This window comes from Stegodyphus dumicola, chromosome 10, assembly GCF_044657685.1.
Source record: "Stegodyphus dumicola isolate Sdum_Otavi_A_Nest chromosome 10, ASM4465768v1".
In the NCBI taxonomy this organism is placed as follows: Eukaryota; Metazoa; Arthropoda; class Arachnida; order Araneae; family Eresidae; genus Stegodyphus; species Stegodyphus dumicola.
This window is the reverse complement of record NC_140777.1, coordinates 64,058,374-64,081,052: the sequence shown is the minus strand read 5'-3', so window position 1 is coordinate 64,081,052 and position 22,679 is coordinate 64,058,374. Positions and strand designations below refer to the sequence as shown.

Genomic DNA, 22,679 nt, shown 5'->3' with positions numbered 1-22,679 from the left:
AAATATTCAGCATAAATGTTGCCTCGACGCTTCGATGATGCACGTGATTGTGCTAAAAAACTGGTGTATATTCAGCTACCTGTTATTGAATTGAAAAAAAGATCCTTTTGAATTGGACTATTGGTTCCCACCTAATGGACAGATAAAAGATCCTTCTAAATTGGACTATTGGTTTCCACCTAATGGACAGTAAAGAAAAATGGGCTTGGCTCATTTTCATGTGGATTGGACACTAAAGATCCGGCTAATCAGGAAAAACTGTTTTCCATCTGTGAATGAAATTTTTTTTAAGTATATATTCTCTCTCTCTCTCTTTCTTAGTTTTCCCGAATGCAGAACAGTTAATAGTGATTTATCTACCAGTATATTGTTATTACTTATATAAATTAAATATTACAGTTAGAATAATTGAGAAGTTATCTATAATTTCAAGTGAATGCCAGTTTTGGAAGGATTAAAATTTGTTTCACCTACTGAATTTTGTGAGCTAGAAAAACGTTACTTTCTAATTAATAAGAACCTGTTATTTGGAGGATTAAATTTTGTTACACCTAATTAATTTGAAAAAAACAATGTTAATCTTAATTAATGTAAGCTGTAATTTGGTGTAGTATTACGTGTTATTTTGACTTAGAAAATATGTGGTGGGATACTGATCAGTTATCCATTATTTAATTATATAAAATAGTCAAGAATTTAATAAATGTGTGTTTAAAATTTAATTGCATTTGTGTATTTATGTTGTGTATATTTTACTGTGGTCTGTCATGTCCCTCCATTTGTTTGAGCCGGGAGGCTTTTAAGAAACCTGGAATTTAATTGAATTTGGAGTTATTGATTTTTCCCTTTACATAGGTTACTCACAACGCAAACCTAAAAGTTAAATTGTACTACCACTATACAATTGATTGATAGATATGATATATGATTGATTGATAGATTTACTATACGAATATTTATAAGAATGTCGAAATGATATATGAATATTATGAATTAGATTTTGAATGTTTTGAATTATTTGATTTTAGGCTTTTTTTTTTTTTTTTTTTTTTGTTTTGTTAATTTTGTCCAGCACCATGAATCAAAGTTTAAAGTTAAAAATTATTACAAACATAAATATTTAGATATAACATTGGTGCCGTGACCAGGATGACTGGCAGACCACTAGAATAATTTTTGTGTATATTATTTGAGTATTATTTTATATTTGATTCTATTTTGTTTTTATGTATATGAATATTACATTTTGATATAAATGATGAAATTTTTGTGCTCACCTAGATGTCTGATCCCTGTATCCTTTAGTTTAAAGTTTTTGGTGAGAATTGCATTTGTGTTAATGTGTTGACTTTGCTAATTGCATTTTGAATAATTGCTTTGTAGATTTCTAATTTTAATTAATTGATTTAATGTCAGAGCAGTATTTTTGTGTTCGAGAAATAGTAATTTTTTTTTTTAACTTCTTGAAGTGTGTTAATAGATTTTATGGAATTTGTGCCTAATAGAATTGAGTTAAAAGTTTGATTTTTGAATTTATTTTGGAAAAATCTGAAATGTTTATTTCTTTGATAAAGATAATTTTGGTTAGATTTGTAAAGTTGCGTGGGACCAGTGATAGTTTATTTAGGGATTGATTGATTTTTTTGTGGAAGTTAGTTTTCAGCCGGAGTGAAGTTTCTTGTTTAGCTTTCTGAGTTTGAGTAATTAATTTTCTACCTTAGTTGTGAGTTTTGTGAACATTTATTGCTGTCTGAGAGATGTGTGAAAACAGTAGAATAATGAGTTAAATAAAACCTTAAGAGCTTAAGAATACTTTTTTCCAGATTAAAATACACATGAATACAAATAAAAATATTAGAATAATAATGACTTGAAACAAATATTAATAATTGAAATTCGCGACATAACATCAGCTTTGAAGGATTTATTAAATCTAATGGTTGTAAGATTTTTCTCAAACCACCAGGAATTATTCTAGACAATTTTTGACATCTGGTTTTCACTGACTCAAGTAAATGAGCACGCATGGAATCCATTATCAATAACTCTTTTAGTTGGAAAAATGATCCCTTACGACACTGCCAAACTTTTTGTAGCCACTCATGCATGATTGTTTCGCACATCCAGCCGTTCTCGTTTGCACAAATAATTACATCATTAGAAAAATCTTTCAGAATAGTTTCGCGTTTAAAAATGATCATTGGCTTTAGCTTATCACCGTTTACGGCACAAGCTAACACACATGTAAATGATCACATATCATATCCCGTCGTAAGCACAGATACAGTTTTTGCACCAGTTTCATTAACAGTTCTGTTTGCAGGAGAGTCGAAAGCTAACGGCTTTTCATCCATATTTATTATTTGTGACTGAAGGAGGTTTTTTTTTTTTTTTTTTTTTGTCAATAATATGTGTCACATATTTTAGAAAAGATGACTTTTTATCCTGCCAGTCCATTGGTAATTGTTGCCTGACTGTTGTTCTAATAAGACCAGAAATATTTTCTTTTCATAAATCTGCTACACCAGCAAGGCCCTCCTTTGAAATCATTTATGTTCATTTGTTTTGCTATAAATTTTGTTTGTAAGCAAATTTTTACAGTCAAAATTACCATTCCCTTTCCTCATTGCTCCTTTATCCAGTTTGCGAGGTCGTCTTCTATATTCGGCCACCTTAGAGTACCGCTTCTTTCGGCTCATTTCTGTTGTGGCATATTTTTAAGTTCTTTTTCAGTTCTACAACGTTGAACTCGTTCACCTCAAACTCTTGAGCTGCTGCTCTATTTCCAATTTGTTCAGCAAGTGAAATTACATTAAGCTTAAAATCAGCAGTATTGCTTCTGTGCCGTTTAGGTGCCATTTTTAAAAATTTTCCGCTCCCTTCTTACTTAAAAACTATCCAACACACTTGTACCCAAACTGATGGGATCTGTATTTGGCAGAATGCCCAGAAAAATAGATTCATGCTGAAGAGGAAATACGTCAGAGTTTGTTATTGCGAGGCAGGTGGAGTTGTGTCCGCCTTTGAAAAAAATTACAGAAAAGGCAGGGGTGGGGAGAGGATGGGTCCTGGAAGATTCATCGAATGGCAGAGGAGAGAGACTATTCAAAATGATGAGAATGCTGATTTGAAAGGGGGAAGAATGTTATTGTTCTGAAATCCTGTTTAGGGTGAATAAGGCATGTAGTCCATTCAAGGGAAGAATGTAAACAAAATAATGTTCGCAAAACACAACTGAGTGGTCTTTTGTGTGGGAACAACTGAGTGGTCCATGTACAATGACAAGGCCATCCAAACTATGTACAATGACAAAGTTATTCAAACTATGTACAATGACAAAGTTATTCAAACTATGCACAATGACCATCAAAGGAAATATTTTATTTTTAGTGCACCTGAATGCTGCATGGGTAGAAATGCCACACCCGCTGAAAATTTAAGTTTTAAACACGTAAATGCCGCGCAGTTTCTTGCAAAAATTACAGTATTTTATTTTTTATTTTAAACAGTAATAAAAAAGATAGGATAAGACGTACTGTAGGAGAGATTGTCTGGGCATTACTGGAAGAGTATGTGTCTTAGGAGACAATACCGGATATAATTTTTAGTGATGTCTGTTACAAAATATAATCAGAGCTTTTAAATAATCGGAAATTCAAATTAACATCTTTAGAAAATAAAAATCCTAATTTTTTTCTGGTTCACGTTTAAAAATTAAAAGAAAATAACTCCTACCAGATTTTCTAAATTTATATATTTTACTTTTAACTAAGCGACCACTCTTGGGGAAAAAAATTTAACTCAAACTACAAGGAATACATTCTTAGCTCTTCCGTTTCAAGTTTTAAGTAATGATTCTTTAAATGTCATCAAATTTGTATGCGTCATATTTAAATTACAGTGAAAAATTTCATATAAATTAAGACAATAACATGCCCTACATTTTACACTACAATGAACTAACAATTTCAACTGCAGCTTTATCACATAAAAAGATTATTTAAAAATACGCTGGAAATGTGTAGCGAATTGAAGGAATTAAATTTCCGCGGGTGGTTTGGTGTGCATGGATAACTTGAAGAACAGGGTGAAAAGCCGTGAAAAGGTCGTTCTAGCCTTGTATGTGTTCTCAGGTTAGCTTGTCGTGAAGTGGGGCGTCATCCCTCAAAGCTTAAGTATATGCAAGAATTTATTTACTCAGAACACTGATAAGCCTTAAGTGTGTGCAAGAAACAGACATAAGTATAATAAATAACTAATACAATTCAGCCGCTAATTTTAAAGGTTTTCGGTTCGCAAAAAATAGGTGAAATTTTCCAATTAACAGATTTTGTAAAGAAATTTGGAGAAATGGTAATAAATAAAGATGATATAAAAAAAGTTTTTCATTGTTATGACAATGCTTCTAAATCATCAATCAATTAATGAATGGCAAAATCTGTAGTATGGTTCTAGATCCAAAAAATACCGCTAACGATAGTGAAGAAAGTGACAAAGAAGTTACTGAAAACTAGAAAATTTCGATTGACAAGTTAGTCAGAATTCTCGAAACAGCAGTTACAGGGCTTCAACAATGTAACTGAGGAAGAGATTATGTCTGCCTACAGAATTAAAGAGAAAGTATTAGCTCAAAAAAAAGAAGCAACTTACATTGAAAGAAATGTTTAATAAGGTAAACAAATAAATATTAAGCCTTTTTTTTTTTTTTTCTTTTTGCAAATTTTGATACCCTTTAGATCATAATTACTTTATTATTTCATAAATCACAATTTCATATTTTTAATTTTATAATTTATACATGCCATCTTACCAGATTTTAACTGATGATCTAATATCCGGAATCGGCGAACTCCGGACAAGTCTATTTCGGACATTGTACTGTATTATAATTTTTGTATCATGCAGTTGATGGCATCAAGATATAGTTAATAATTAATGATGTCCATGAAAGGGAAAATATAAGTGTGTGTTGTGTTGTAACTATCTCACTTGAATGAGAGTGACATCGAAACAAGCCCACGAAATTCATCATGACAAGGACAGCAAGACACTCGGCAAGAATCTTGAGCACCATACAGGTGACAGTATGACTTTGTTTAGTTCCGTCCCCATACCTCGGGGGATGTATCCGAGTGTCTCCCTCCCCTACCATAAAATTCTCGAGAGGAATTTAATCTTGAAGCTTATTTAGAGACACAGATATTTTACACTTACAAACATCCATGCCTTGGACGTTATAACTTACAAACATCCATGCCTTGGACATTATAACTTACAAACATCCATGCCTTGGACATTATAACTTACAAACATCCATGCCTTGGACATTATAACTTACAAACATCCATGCCTTGGACATTATAACTTACAAACATCCATGCCTTGGACATTATAACTTACAAACATCCATGCCTTGGACATTATACACTTACAAACATCCGGGATTCGAACTCAGACCATTCAGTATCACAGTAGGCTTCCCTAACCATTTGAAATAATTATCTCCCATCAATGGCGGTTTAACATTTTGCATGGATGCAATACTCCCGATGTTAGGAGCATCAGAAATTTCGGCTGATCTTTGGAATATGGTAACAGGTAGTTTGGCGACATTTTGGAGGCGATGAAGGTTACTACCTAGGACTTTGGGAATAATGCGAGAAGTACTCAGTTCCGATTACACATTATTTTTTGTGAGGAAAATTAGAGATCATGAGATATGTCATGTGACATTAATGGACGAATCACTGTTCTTTAATCGGAAAAGGAGGTATATTTGTAAAAATATCTGCTGTACTTTATAGCAGTAGTTTTATTCTATGTTCTGTGAAACAGTGTTGTTTAATATTTGGATTCCATAGCCATATATAAAGTAAATCTGAAATTTTTATTACGTTTATGTGTAATTGAAAAGAATTGCTTAATTGCAGATAAGTATGAATGTCCAATATGTGGGAATGAAATGAGATTGTGTGAAAGGAAGAATATTACAGATAGTTTGAATGGCGGTGTAAGAAACCTGGTGAAAATGGACATTTTGTGATCCGCCATGCACTCAAGATTCTGTAGAAGATTAGGTAAGTTAGTATTTTTAATTATTTGAGGATATTAATTTTATGCATTGTTCTAAATGTAAGGAGTAAATAAATTAATATGGTATTATTGGAAAATTGTTATTAGCAATGATTTAGTTTAAAGTAATTAGGATTGTAAGCTAATTTTTATTAATTTAATGTATGTGCTTATTTATATTTTAAGTAGTGTTTTCTAATTTAATTATATTTTAATTTAATGATCATGATTTTGAGAGTTATATGTTTGTAGTATTTTGGAATACTTTTGAGTAGAAGTAAATGTGCATGGAAAGAATTTAAGTATTTGACACTAAGTATTTGTAATCATTTTTAATGTTTTATTATAAATTTGTTGGTGACGTTTATAATAGATAATTTGGAGTTAAAAGATTTTGGATATTTTATTTATTTTATACATGCAAACATCCATCTTTGGAAAGGGTATATACTTTTCGTGATCAGGTAATTTCACATATGTCCTTTTTACGGAATTTAAAGATTTACAAAATTTTCATGCATTTTCGTGAAATTTTTCTAATTTATGAGAAAAAAGCAGTGTAGATGGATAACGTCAAGAGTGTGCGTGCGCAATGCCATTTTTGTGCAATTCTGGGATGTTTTTTTAAGTAAAAATAAGTCGACGTGTACATGGTTTAATTATATTTTACTTAAATGATAGTTAATTTGTGAATTATATGTTTGTAGCAATTTGGTATATGTTTGAGTGGAAGTAAACGTGCATAGAAATAATTTAAATATTTGACACTAAGTATTTGTAACCATTTTTAATGTTTTGTTATGAATTCGTTGGTGACGTTTATAATAGATAATTTAGAGGTAAAAGTTTTTGGATATTTTATTTATATTATATGTGGAAATGTTCATCCTTAGATAGGGTATATACTTTTTCGCGATCAGGTAATTTCATACATGTGCTTTTTACCGAGTTTAAAGATTCACAAAATTTTTGTAATTTATGAGAAAATAGCAGTGTAGATGGATAAAGTCAAGAGTGTGCGCAATTCCATTTTTGTGCAATTTTGGGATTTTTTTTAAGTAAAAATAAGTCGACGTGTACATGGTTACTGTGTATGCGCGATTTTGAAAAACACGGCATGGAGTTTGCGATTCTGCACTTTTTCCCAATTTTGCAGTTAATATTTGTCATGATTAAGCAGTTTTGTTCCGTAAAATTTCTAGCATAAGTGGCGGCAAAAAAAAAAAAAAAAAAAAAAAAATAGGGGGTTGGTGTAGCAGAGTTGGTCGCCAAAAAATTGCCAAGTTACCATAATTTAAAGATCAACCAAAATTTCTATGAAAAAATTTAAGAAACCTGGTAGCATAATTGACCTGCCAAATTACAGGCCCACTGTGAGAGACGAGAGTCATCAGATGGGAGGTGCATCAGACAAAGACCGAATCTGTCATACTAATTCATGATATTGGTTACTTTGAAGGTCAGGATAACATATGTTATATTAAGTATTATGCAGCAGCCATTAAACAAAAAATGGCGAAAACTAGAATTTCGATTCAACCTGCAAGTTATAAAGGGAACTGAAACTCACTCAAGCTTACAAAAGTAATATTGTTCATAAAAAAACTATTCTTACAGATACCATTAAGAAAAATGTCTAATTATATCTCATGCAAAAAATTACTGTCGTCAGGAAACGACTTACTCCGGCAGCAATTTTTCATCACATTCTGCACTAGCTTAATTAACAACTTATTATTATTTCTTAATTAACAACTTTTATATACCTCTCGATGATTACCTGATATTGGCTTTTATGACATTCTAGCACATTATAACCTCACATATTTAATTATTATACCTCGGGACAAAATATATATGCAAACAGTGAAGTTGCAATCTGCTGTTACTGAAACGTAACATTTAAAAGAGACTATTTTTTCACAGATAAATTCTGAAAAACTGATTGTTTACATTAAATAACACAAAACACTAAAATTGAATTACATTATTATAAATTATTAACACACACACAGCATCATTCCTTCTGAATAACATTATGATGAACTGTAATTAATTTTCTACACCAAACTAATAAAAAATTTCATCGATACTTTCTGATGAACTGGCAAAATTCACTGCCATGCAATAATAGCCTAATCAACAGATGAACAACATTAGTCAATTGATCAAAGGGCCTAGCCAAATGATTTAATAAAGACTTTACATTAATGAATCATAAATCTCAAACGTAATCTGATAAAAATTAAATACATAAAAGAAAACGCAGCAGCCACATATACTGCTAGAGTGTCAATTTGAACGCCTGCCTCGCATCGGACCACATATACTGTTAAAAACAAAGCTAATTAATGAATATTCTATTTGGCCAACACATAGTTGTACAAATAAGGGGTAACACATTAGCTTTATTATGCTTCCCAATTTTCCTCTCACGCCCAAAATTATGAAATTTTGTTACGTAGTTAATCAGTGAAAACGCAGTTTGTTTGTCTGAAACAAATTATAACACATGGGTAAACAATCAAAATTTATGAACTAAAGATATATAATACATAAACATCTCCACCTAAACTGTGATAAAAGGTCGGAACGTGGCGCTAACCCTTTTGAACAATTATATAAACAAAATTTCAAACTTGTTCGGCAACTTTTGTAAACAGAATATTTATCTTCTGTTTTTACTCTCTTACCTTTATATAACTGTGTAATGCATGTGGCTGCATTTTGGAATAAAAAAAATAATTTCTGTACAGCTCTGTCCTTAGCATTTTGTAATTCAACTTCAATTTCTGGGGTCTTTTCTATTTCATCAACGCACTGCTGTTCCCAGTTTGATAAACTGATCCAAGGTTCTAATGTTTCTTGATCGTCGTTCATTTTTTAAACTTTATTAACAATTTTGCACTTTTCCTAAACATTCGCTTAATACACCCGAGCGGAAGTCAAACACACAACGAAGAAATAGCCCTTCCCATTTTTTCGCTACTAATCCTGCTGTAAGGTAAGCATGTTCCTACTGCGCAGTGTCGATAATAAGCCAATCACGTGAAAGGAAATTGATGTGATTCAAGAGTAATTAATAGGAGATTAAACGTGCGATAAATTATGATAAAGTTAACAGAAAATATAGATTTTTATTTTTTATGCAGGTTTTGCGATTATCTTTAGATAAATTTATTAGTATTCCAGTACAACCGGCAGACAATTTCGACCATTTTGTTTATTTTTATGACGTGCGATGACGTACGACTACAGCTGTTTGTCACTAACTTTTTCACTTCTCTAATCGGAAGAAATTGACAGTGGAGAAGGTGATTATGATAACAATTTTTAGATGAAAACGTTCATACAATTTTTTTTTTAACTTCTTATACTTTTCAAAATTATTCCTTGTAATTACTTAAGTATTTTTAAAACATTGCTAATCGTTGATTTAACGTATATTGAATATTGACATTTTGCGTATGTAATAATATGTAGCTGTCTCTCTTGCTAGCTGAAAACATACTGTATTGAACCATGGGTCATAAGCGCCGTTTTGGTCTGTTTGCCAAATTGTAAGTGTATGAATCAGAAATTCACTGGTTCCATGCTAGTCAACAATAACAGTGGCATCTTGCACCGATTGATGGTGCCACCATTAAACCCAATGAACCAACATAACAAATAACTTTAGTAGGGACGAGGAACAAGATATGATGTGTTCTCACAAAGCGAATTTGCTTTCAATAGTTCGGAGATCGTCGTTCATTAAGTGGTCTGACCTGTAGCAGCCTTTGTTAATATATTTCATGTATTCCCTTACCCTATCAAAATTTTGGGTTGAAGATTAAGAGTCCAATAAAAGGGAACATTACCACGAGGCACAGATGAACCATACATGATGCATGTGTAAAGAGTGAGCCAAACTTATGATGAAGAATAAACTCATCAGTGATAATGAGTAAACCCGCTCAGATATAACGATGCTTGCTTAGTATCACAAATTAATCTTCTACTACAAACTCTTATCATAATCAGTACTGTTTGAAAGGCTGCTGTTATCTTTTCTGCTATAGTCTCTGAGTGTTTTATTTTTGTAATAATCCATGAGATTTTTCTTATTAATTTTAAAACTTTGAGATCCTTGAAAATCAATAAAATATTGCAGTTTCTTCTGCAGGTGAGACGTTTTTCTTGAGTTTGTCATTCAGAACCAGGGATGTGGCTGTTTTCTTGATTGTTAGCAGCAGTAGTAAGTGTTGGGAAATCTTCCCTTTTTGGGGATACTCAAAGCTGTTCCTAGCAGGTTGCAGTGCGTAGAAGTATGCGGGTGGCCGAACTCTCAGGATACCACCCCTAAATATTTTAAATTCATTGTACTTGTCATATACTTTATAAGTACATGTCATATGTAAGTACATTTTATACAATTTGTCATATATAAGTACTTAGTATGAAATAATTTAATTAAACATTGAGGGTTTTTTTTTTTTTTTTTTTTTTTTTTTTTTTTTTTTAAGATTCACAGCCCTGGAAATACTGTTTTGTTTTCAGTAATCTGTAATTTTTAAAATATTGTTGATGACTATGCGTTCTTAAGATCTAACATGGCTTTGGCAGAAATGAAGTATAGGTTTTTCATCATGCTAAGGTGCATGTGTTGGATAAATGATATATTATTTTGGCTGTAGTTTTTATATATAAAGCATTGAACTGGACATTATTTTTAGTGCAAAATTTAAATGAAAAGTATTAGGTTAATCTTTGGATTATGGTAACTTGGTGATTTTTTGGCGAAAATTTGGCTGACCAACCCTGCTACAGCAACCTGCTAGTTTTTGTTTGGATGCCAATTTGTTTTCACGAAGTCAAGGCATGTTTTTTTTTTTTTTTTCCTTCAACATTTTTTCGAAGAATCTGCTAGCCGAATTATGCTTATGCTAGAACTTTTATAGAACAAAAGTGCTTAATCATGACGAAGATTAGGTGCGAAATTGGGAGAAAGTGCAGAATTGCAAACTGCTTGCCGCATTTTTAAGAGTTGTACATACACGGTATCCATGTACACGTCGACCTATTTTCACTTAAAAAAATCCCAGAATTGCACAAAAATGGCATTGCGCACACTCTTGACTTTATCCATGTACACTGCTAAAGTCCTAGCTAGTAACTTTTATCGCCTTACCAAAATGTTGCCAAACTACCTGTTACCATATTCCAAAGATTAGGCAAATATTATTCATTTTATATATGGTTTTCACTTCAGCATTTGTTTTGAGTTCCAGGAGGTAATCAATAGTTTTATAATCTGGTCATTTTATTTTTTGATAAGCTGTTTCACTTTTATGATTGGGAATTTCCTACAATTCAAGTTATTAAAGACAAGGGTACTAAACTTTTAGGGACCGTAAAAAATCGCAGCGAAAATATATGCGCAAAAGCGGCAAATCTAGCAAATGTACTCATTTAACCGAGCGATAAATCTAGCGAATGTGCTGAAGTGTGTAAATTTAGATAGTTCTATATAAGTCGCCATTGAAATGCTAGTTTAATGTTTTAACTCTTTTCTAATAACGCTATGGATTTAACAATTTGGGAATTGCCCAATGAGGAAAAATCTGCAATAGAATTTTTTCAAAGAACAGGCATCATTCATGATAGAAAATTATGTTCGAACAACCACGAGATAAAATTATGCTTTAGCGGTAACTCAGTAGCGAAATGGCCATGCAGGAAAGAAACCTGTAATGAGAAGAAAGGATTAAGAAGTCAAAATTGGTTCAAAGGATCGAAAATCCCATTCCTTACAACCATTAGGTTCATCTATTTTTGGTGTCAGGAGATGACATCTATTGAATTTTGTGAATTCCAGCTGAAGATGAAGCACAATACAACTGTAGACTGGAACATGCGTGAGGTGTGTGCCGCAACTTTATTTACTCGGCCTAACTTGAAAATTGGCAGATGGGGCAAAATTATTGAAGTAGATGAAACCTTTTCAGTAGAAGAAAGAATAACATTGGACGGCTTCTTCCGCCACCAAGTATTTTTGGTGGATTATGCTGAGAATTGAATTTCTTCTTAATCGCTGTTCTAGAACGATCGACGAAAACTTTATTGAATGTCATAAAAGGAAATATCGCAGAAGGAAACATTTTTTATACTGACTGCAAAATGCTGGTTTTGAACATTTTACTGTCAATCACAACTACAATTTTGTGACCCCAAAGTGGGTGTCATAGACAAAGAGTGTGGGGCAGTGCTAAATGGCGTAAGTCACACTGCTCGACAGCATTTCGATTATTTTTTGTCCGTGTTTTATGTTCAGATGCTTGCACAAAAAAACTGAAATATTCTCTGCTGTGTTGGAAGACATAAAAAAATTTATATATCCCGTTTAATTTCAGTTATGTTTGGCCTTTTGTTTATAAATTATAATAACAAAAAAAAATGTATTTACTTGAAATTAACCTTTCATCTAAACTAAAACAATAATCTTAGATAGTTATTTACTTAGATCATTAGTAATCTTAGATCATTCTTCCTTTCTTTGGTTAGGGTTAGCGTAATTATTTTTGGCAGCATTGGCATCAACAGTAGCTAGGTGATTTTTTACGGTCCTTTTAATGGAATTGTAACAAGATAGCATCTTCTGTAACCAAATTTGTAATATTTTTTAGAATAACTTTGATTCTTTGGCCATCAAAGTAATATTAATGTAACGAGCAAAAAATATCTGGTTGTAACAAAAGTTTTCGCGCGCGCAATGAATTGGAAGTTGATCTGTCAGCATTATCCTTATCTTCAGGGCAGATGTTTTTATTTTATTTGGCTTATAATTCCTTACTAAATGTAGTATTTCATCTCGATGTACCTCGTCTTTGATATGATTTAAATCAAATACATCCTCATTATAATTCGCTTCCGATAGTGTAGAAAGTGACACAGAGGTTATTGAAAGCGAAAAAATTTCGATTTGACAAATTAGTCGGTTTTCTCGACACAGCAATTATAGGACTTGAACAGTGGAATTTTGTAACTGAAGAAGAAATTATATCTGTTTATAGAATTAAAGAGAAAGTATTATCACATAAGACGAAGCAACTTAAACAACTTACATTGAAAGAAATGTTTAATAAAGTAAACAAATAAATATTAAGCTTTTTCTTTTTGTAAATTTTGATACCTTTTAGATCATAATTGTTCTTTATTTCATAAATTACGGTTTCATATTTTTAATTTTGTAATTTCTGCATGCCACCTTACCAGATTTAAACTGATGATCTATAATCCGGAATCGCCGAAGTCCCGACGAGTCCGGATTAATGACTTTTAACTGTAATTATAATTAAAATTCAATAAAATGTAAACAGATAAATTAAACTATTAAATTAACAATAAACCAGTTAAAAATAAAATAAAATACTGGACTCATTATTTGGGGCTCAACTGAAATTACAATTTCACTCAAAAATTAAGAAAAGGCTCAACCACCATCTTGCAGTTTCTCTTAAATATATAAAGCTGTTGGAGAAACTGCAGAAACAAGTATGATATCAAAGTTTAGCAGGGCCACATTATGTTGTTCTTGAGGTTTGTATTCCCAAATGGGAAGCCATTGCTTTGCTATGTGATACAGAGAAGAATGTTTGCATGTGCTGTCGAGGAGCAAAAATGCTTGCTAAGTTCATGTTAATTTTAATGTTATTTTACATTGTTTATTGAAATAAATGCTTGGTATTACTAATGTTGAATTAAATTAGGTATTAATTGCTCATGTATACCTATTATGTTTGCCTTCGTATTCTTAAACACTGTAAGTGTTATTAAATTAGTAATCCATCATTATTAATTTTATTTCTGAAGTTACTTAATATATTTTATTAGGTGATGCATTGAAGTTTTCATTTATATATTTTTGTTTCATTTCAGTTTTTATGTGTGCAGTATCTGATATTACATATATTTTTATATCATATTATTTAAGTACTATTTTACCTAATCATTTCTAATCATTTATACAAGGCTTAAACATTTTTCTTTAAATGTAATTCAAAGTAAACATTTACTGTTCAATAAATTTAGTTAAATTACATGTATCAGTTAACAAATATATTATGTACACTAATATGTGAGTGTGCATACATATACTGCATCAGCATAACTAAGTATAAATAAGAGTGAGAAAATTCAAAGTTATGTGATCAAAGCATTGAATATTTGAAGAATAGACTAGTAAATAGATTTCTTTATTTTTATTGTGAATCAAAGTCATGTATTAACATATCAATCATGAAAGATGTATAGTTTGTGATTTCTAAATTTATGCTATGTATTTGAATACAATAGATTTACCGTATTTGACGGCATATAAGATGCACTTTTTTTCCTAATTTTGGTCTCAAAAAAGTTACCTGCGTCTTATACGTGAAGGTAATTGCATTCAGTAATTGTTTATTTGGCTTTTACGAAACGTGAGAACTAAAAGAAACCATGCTATTGAAACTTTTTTTCCTTGTGTGTGGCTGTCTAAATAAGGGTATGTCTTACATGCCGTCAAATATGGTAAGTATTAGAATAGCAGTTGTCCAGATGGTATAGTGGTTAGGGGAGCCTCCTGCAGTATCACAGGGCCCGGGTTCGAATCCTGCAGAAGACATGGATGTTTGTAAATGTAACAGTGTCGGTGCTGCATGGTGACGCTTTAAATTTGTGGTGAGCCAAAAGTCCTCTTGTGTGAAATGGTGGGAAATCCCCCGGATCCCCCATAGGTGCACTCCCTCAAAATTGGGGGTGGAAAATAGAAGTCCAACCTCTCTTCGGAGTAAGTTCTGGCAAACACTGTTCCATATAATATGGACAACAACATTAAAAGAGTAAATTCCTTTTAACATCCCTTTAAATAGTTTTTACTTTACCAAACAATGCCTTTCTTCAAATTTTAAATATATATTTTACTATTCAGCATTCTAAACATGTTAACATCTGGAACTTCAGCACACAAACCTGAATATTTCTTTCTGTACTAAGGTGTGTTCAAAATTATTAACTTCTGTCATTAATTTATTTGTTAAAATTAAGTTAATTTTTCAAGGCTCTTGACATTATTATTTTGCATTCAACTCTCAGTAACCTGAAGGCTGATATAAGTTTTTGATTATTTCGGCATTTTTTAAATATCAAAATTATCATCATTGATGCAAGCAATAATTTTAGCATAATAATAGATATCTTTATAGGAGCTTAGGTGTTCTTCACGTGTGGCTCTCTGAAAGTTTCGTAAACTTGAATTTCCAACTACGTTTGAAATTACCCTCCCTTCCTGTCAGTTTTGGTGTAGTAAAGTTCAAATGTGCATGCATCATTCAATGTTCTGAATATACAAATTTAAAATCTTATAATATTTAGTATTTATAGGTCTGGCTTTTATGCTGTTTTTATAGGAAATATGCCCTTTAAATGGCAACGAAAAGGTGCATATATTTTCATTTCCTAAAAGAGCAATTTTCATCATGACATACCTAGACATGCTTAGAAACATATCTAGGCAGGATTTCTGTGCAACTTCATATTCTCGGGTAGCTATTTCAGGGGTTTGTTTTTTCCTGTTTAATTTATTAAAACTGAGTACATTTTTTCTGTAAAATTCTCTTGCTTTCGATATGAAAACATTCTTGCTACAAGATATAATTTTTACCTCCCACTGTCACAGGTAAGGTTTTTGGTCTATACCTTTATTTACTGAGGCAACAAAGTACATTTTGTTTACAAATGATCAACCAGAAATAATATTTTGAAACTCATTACTGTTTAAACTATGGAATTAGCAGGAGGTCATGTGGTGGCAAGATAAGATTTTTTATTAAATGTTTTATATGCAGGGTTACCGCCCGGTGACAAAGTGGCTAGCGCGTCGCGCAGCTGCACCACAGGTTCGGGGTTCGATCCCCGGGCTGGACAAGGTTGACTCAACCTTTCATCCCTTAAGTGGGTCAATAAAATGAGTACCCAGTTTGCTTGGGGATTAAACACGGGGTCCTGTGACAAGCTGACCACTTGCCCAGGGCATATGCCGATGCACTCCGAGGCCCAAAGTCCAAGAAAGCAGAAAAGGGCACTGCAGACTCTGGCCCACAAGGGCTGTTGCGCCACTGAGTTTAGTTTCATATGCAGGTCAATTGATTCCTAAATATTGGAAAGAAAATTTTAATTTGTTTATATGCTTTTAAAATTTAATCTTTCCTAAGTATTTAGTATTTGAAACTGTTTTTATGTAAAAGGAAACTGATTCAATATCTACTGATAATTTGTTGTTTTAAGTAGTTAGTTACACAATATCTTGCTTTTACTTAATCCCTTGATGCACAATGGTCATGCCCTGAAGCCACTAATTTTCGAATTTTCTCCCCTCTTCTTTTCGAAATTTTTGAGTGAAAACCGATTGATTACTTATCACACTGTTTAGAACATGGTTTTTGCAGTTCACCACACATTTTAGGCTCAGAAGTTGAAGATGCAAGTAGATTTTCAGCAGGCATTAGTCGGAGAATCAAGTTCACCAATGTCACATCCTACTTTAGTTGAGATTAGAGTCACCGTTCCGTACAGGCAAGAAATACAAGGATGATGATGATGATTTACATCTGGTACTTTAATTAGAGTAGAAAATATATTAGCTTAGCACATATGCACAAAAACAAAGATCATATACAAGTCATTCAACACAGACTAAGATTGTCTAGCAAGTATGCTAGTTTGAAAGTCAACCAGTATAACGTGACGTGAGTGAGGTCATTTTGATGCTTCAGCGATGGGTGCCAGAGAAGAACCGACTTTTCCAGTCACAAATTAACCCTTTTCAGATGAGAGGGAAAAGCTGGTAGCACCATCTTTTAGATCTCATGTAAGAGTTCTCCACATTAGTTTCTATGTATTATCTCTCTCCCCCAGTCGCCGTACTCATCAAAGTCCATAATCCGGACTCGTCGGGACTTCTGCGATTCCGGATTAGGGTTTTTTTCGGATTATAGATCATCAATTTAAATCTGGTAAGATAGCATGCAGAAATTATACCATTAAAAATATAAAACCATAATTTATGAAATAAAGAGCAATTATGATCTAAAGGGTATCAAAATATACAAAAAAATATAGCTTAATATTTATTTGTTTACTTTAGTAAACATTTCTTTCAATGTAAGTTGTTTAAGTTGCTTCGTTTTTTGTGCTAATACTTTCTCTTTAATTCTATAAACAGATATAATTTCTTGTTCAGTTACAAAGTTCCACTGTTCAAGTCCTGTAATTGCTGTGTCGAGAATACCGACTAACTTGTCAATCGAAATTTTTTCGTTTTCAATAACGTTCTCTGTTACTTTCTTCACTATCGGAAGCGCACATGGGTAAACGCTTTACTGACTTAATGCGCATGCGTAGCGGACGCGCGAATCAAACGCGCATGCATAAGTTTGTGGCTTTGAGGTCTGGATTGTAGATCATTCCGGATAATGGACATCCGAATTACGGACTTTGTACTGTATCTAGTTTTATTTAAAAATAAAAGCCGATTTTGTATAAAGGTAGATTTGTTAATCATTGTAAATAGCCAGCTGGAATGGCCTTTGAAGCAGGATTTTGACTTTATTTTCTGTTCCTGGGACAGACTTGCTAGTTGTTATTAATAATTGTTTTCTGATCACTTGACAAATAAGCATAAAAGCGGTTAAAAATATTCTGTTGAATTTGAATTTTTTATATGAGGTGATCACCCTGATCATATGGTATGAGTTCTGCTGCGTACCAATTTCTTCAGTAATGAAAGATAAATTTTGAAGTATTGCTGAAATTTAAATGAGGAGTTTTGTAGTACCCGCTACTTTGACAGTTTTAAAAAATAAATAAATAAATAACATTTGAATTAATAATTCGTACAAGTTACATTAACATTAGTTAAAATTTTTTTATCTATGCAAGATTCGATATCAAGCAGTAAAAATAAATGTCAGCTATAATTAATACATTATAAACAACTCTTAATTTTGCTTTGAATCTGAAAAAAAAAACAGAACAACAGAACAAGTATAGAAACATATAGCCTTAAGTTGCTATATTTTGCACTAATGCGAATTACTGAAAGTATTCTATAACCGATGATGGTCTGAGAACAAACAGTATTTTATGTATTAATTCAGAAAATCAATCGAAAGTGATGTAAAATGAGTTATTATTTTGTTTTATGTTTTGCTTTCGATGTACGTTGTACGTTTGATGTGTGCTCAATTCATACAAAAATACTTTAAACCCTATATATATGTTGCCATACTAGAAGTTTTAGATGTATATTTTGAGGAGATTTATCTACTTTCATTTAAGCATGGCTTATTTATCAAAAAGGGAAGTAACAGGATTTAATTGAATAAGCAGAGACATCAGGTGCAGTGATTTTAGAATTCCAGAAATAAGTAATGCTATAATCATTAGTTCCATGTATGACACAGAGTTTACGAAAGAATATTTGAACCGCATCATAAATGATAGGAGAGAAATGGAAGAATAGCATGCTGAGAGAGGGTTTGAAGAAAATGAACGATTGTTTCAATTGGAAAAAATTTAAATTACAATCTAGGATTGCTAACAGAGCAGAATCTACAATGGTATCTTCTGCTGCCGACGCAGAAATACCTAAGTTGAAATGAACAAATTAGTTCCTAATTTTGATCCTAAAACAGCCAACATGAGTTTTGTTTGAGAGGCAATTAAACTTTCTGAAGGTACCAATTTCAAAATGGGTACTATATCTTGTTGGTGTTCTGCCAACGGATGTTTCAAAACTAATTGCAAAAGAATTTGATGATGCTCAGGATTATCAGAAAATTATATAAGTTCTCTTAAAGCGCTTCAAATTGAGTGCTGAGAAATTTCGACGCTATTTACCCAACAAGAAAAATTCCAGAAAACACTTGGCGAGACTTTTATTTTTACTAACAAAACAACTATTATGATGAGCGGTTTGAAGAATCAAAAGTCACGACATTTGAGCTGCTAGATCAAATTAAGAAAGCCCCTCCAGATTATAGAGAACATTTTTTGGATTACTGGAGTGAGAGCAACAATCCACTTCAGCCTGCGGACAAATTAAATCTGTATGAAGAAGTTTACACGTGAACGAAATAAAAGCTTTAGTAAAGAAACCCCTAAGTTTTAATAACGAAGTTGTCCCCAAAATTATAGAAAAATCCTCAGCGTACTAAAACTGCATCATCAAAAGATAATGCAAAAAAATGAAGATCGACCACCTGTTAGTTGCTGTGGATTCAGGGCTAAGTGCCCCATCTGCTCCCCTCCTATCAAGAGAGCAAAAACTGATTTCAGTACTATACACCTTCAGACATTCTCTGTCGAGTAAAAGCAGACGATTCTTTTGAGAGTAAAAGTAAACGCGTTAACCAGAATTGTACGTGCTGACACTGAAGCCAGCCACACTATAGCAGAAGAAACATTATATCGTCTTTTGTGAGAAAGAGGAATAGAATTTAGGAAACCCAGTGTAAGTGTTACCTTTGCCGGTGGCCTCCCAAAGGAAGCATAAGTTTATAAGCTTGGTTTATGTGATTGTGGCAAAGCACTCGAGGGCTATCTACCTAAGGGGAAGGATGATGCTTTCGTGGAGGACTATCTAAGGGAAACTGGCTCGTATACACGTTACGCATGGGGGAAAACACAAAAACGCCCATACAGCCAGCCCTTTCGTGGGATTCGAACCTTGGACCGAACTACCAGTGTTTAGCGACTTAACCGCTGGGCCGTTGATGGGCGCCGTAATTTTATACAAAGCAAGTAGATATTGAAACTGAAGAACGATCAGCTGCCCAAGGAAGTCATTTTGGCTGCTTTTTAATTTCAATCAGAAAAACAATTATCAATGTAATGACACAATTTCTTAGAATTTTGTGACTTTTTTTACAAGATATAAATGCGTTTATTAATAATTGTAGTTACCTCCCCCTCTTTCATTTCCGGTATATATATGTGTGTTATACTTATATTGCTCAAAAGCAGTCATTTTGACTGCTTGGGAAATTTTAAATAATCAAATGACTCTTATTGAATTGAATAAATTTCTTAATGACCAGTTCGGCTCTGTACTGAAATAACAGTTTTCATTCCCCCCCCCCGATTACCGTCACGTGATAACATACAAGCACGTGATAAATTGTTGATTTGGGCGTATACTTGATAAATTGCAGTTTCTCAATAAGCTAAAGTAGTACTTGTTATTCGAATCTCAGTGAACACGTTGTTCTGAAACTTGTCCAGCCATATACAAGCTGTGGAAGAAATATCACGACCGATAACGTTTTCACTAGCATGTCACTCGCGACAAAATTATTGGCCAAAAAAAAAAAACAACTCTAGTTGGAACAATTAGAGGAAACAAAAAAAGAACTACCCAAATCAGCCAAACAAACGAAGGATAACATGCCTCGTTTATCCATTCTGCTATATAAATCAGAGAATTGTGTTCTTACAATATATAAAAGCAAATTCAAATAAAAGAGTAGCTGTTCTAAGCATAAATTTGTGAAAATTGATAAAACTAATAAAAAAGTGTTACCGGAATCTATTCAATTTTATAATAGCACAAAATTTGGAGTTGATATGACGGATCAAATGGCCAGAAAATATACAGTAAAAGCTAGTTTTCGTAGATGGCCCCTCCAAATATTTTTCAATATTTTAGATTTGGTTGCTATAAATGCTTGGATCCTTTACAAAGAAACGACAGGAATACAAATACAACGAAGAGAGTTCTTGTTTCAATTAGCAGAACAGCTTTCCACCGAATACAGAGCTGCAAGACAGAAAAAGTCATCAGAACATGAAGACCCAAGAGATCAACTGCAACATCATCAAATGCAACCCATTCTAACAAACGCAAAATTTGTCAAGTACGGCTTTGCCACAACAAGTATATTTGCGGAAGATGTACACATAAAAAGATTTCCATTTGCAAAAAATGTACAGATAATAATGATGCATAAATTATTTTTTTAAGTGAAGTAATTTTTCATTGTTAATATTTGCTAATAACTTGTTATATAATTGTAAATAATATAAAAATATTAAAATTAATTTTAAACAAATTTCTTTACACATTAGTTATTCTTTCACAATGCAGTCATTTTGACTGCTTTTGGGCAATATAGGTATATAATAAGTTTCAGTTTTTTTAGTGTTAAGAATTGAGTTTTTACGTAGCGCTAGAATTTTCCATGACAACCTTAAACGGAAATTTAGCTTTAGTGATTACGTTTTCAAAACATCCGAGCATCCAGAAAATAATGCGGAATTCAATACATTGCAGTTAAGAGAAAATGAAGGCAAACATTTAACTGAAAACCGAAGGGAAGAGCTCAATGCTCTGTTAACGAAATACGAGACTGTAGGGGTAGAAAAAAAACCATCTACGGGGAGAAGAACTCTATATTGAACACCAATAATCCTCCAGTTTTTCATACCTCCATACCGGATGTCTCCAGCCAAGAAGTATGTTTTAAAGAAGGAGCTTGATGATCTGCTGGAAAAGAAAATAATAGAAAAATATGAGTCTTCATACGCTGCGAGAGAGGTTTTTGTGCCCAAACCAAAAGGATGAGTTCGACTTTGCGTTGAGCACTGAATGCTGTTACGATGTCAGGCTCATATCCATTACCTAGGATGGATGACTTACTGCATGCTGCTAAATATACACCATTTATGACAACCACTAATTTGCGGTCTGGGCAGTTTGCCTCTATATAGACAAAGACAAAACAGCATTTCTTTGCCCTTTTGGAACTTTCCGGTTCGTCTGAATGCCTATCGGACTGAAAACTATTCCGGCCATTTTTCAGAGATTAAGAGACAAATTCCAAAGCGGCTTGAAAGATACATTTGTGCTCTCTTATTTAGATAATATTATAATTCTATCAGAGACTTTCGAAAAGCATTTGGCCGATCTAGAAGCAGTTTTCGAGAGACGGTTGCAATTCAAAGTAAATGCAAATCGTGAGAAATTTAATTTTGCTTGCAGTAAAGTGAAGAATCCTGGTCACTGGATTATTGGTGAAGGAGTAGAATTTAATCCAGGAGAAAACCTCTGCTCTACAGAAGATGCCTCGTCCGAGAAACGTGAAACAAGTGCAGTTTTTCTTGCAGACCTGTTCCTAGTATAGAAGATTCATACCGAAATTTTCAAAAATATCTAGACTTCTAAGAAAAACGTAAACTAGGCATAGGGATCAGAGGAAGAGAATTCTTTTTAGACATTAAAACGATTGCTCGTTAGCTGTCCCATCTTAAAGTAAAATGATGCAAGCCTTACATTATTCGAACGGATGATAGCAATTATGCTTTGGGTACTGTGCTATTATAAGGAAAATTTTCAGAGAAACATTGAATAGAATAGGATAGCCTTTTGTTATCAGTCGCAGAAAGAAATTACTCTATAACAGAATGAGAAGCTGTTGCATGATCCTTGAATTCCGCGGCTATATTGATGGTCAAGAGATTAACATCTGATCACCAAACGTCGAAATTTATTTTAAGCTTAAAGTCACCCATATGGGTAGATTTGCTAGGTG

The 22,679-nt window shown here is 32.8% G+C and overlaps 2 protein-coding genes across 2 annotated transcripts in view; one reads left to right on the top strand and one right to left on the bottom strand.

Annotated features, from left to right (window-relative positions):
- Nucleotides 1-9,102, bottom strand: part of LOC118197543 (HUWE1-associated protein modifying stress responses-like) — a 48,213-nt gene extending 39,111 nt beyond the window's left edge. The window contains exon 1 of the mRNA XM_035369064.2: nucleotides 8,766-9,102. Coding sequence (XP_035224955.1) covers nucleotides 8,766-8,952 — 187 coding nt within the window. The 5' untranslated portion in view covers nucleotides 8,953-9,102. The remainder of the gene's footprint in view (nucleotides 1-8,765) is intronic.
- A 148-nt stretch (nucleotides 9,103-9,250) lies between these two features.
- LOC118189053 (uncharacterized) overlaps nucleotides 9,251-22,679 on the top strand; it is a 230,213-nt gene continuing 216,784 nt past the window's right edge. The window contains exon 1 of the mRNA XM_085825004.1: nucleotides 9,251-9,386. The gene's annotated coding sequence lies outside the window, so the exon portion shown is untranslated. The remainder of the gene's footprint in view (nucleotides 9,387-22,679) is intronic.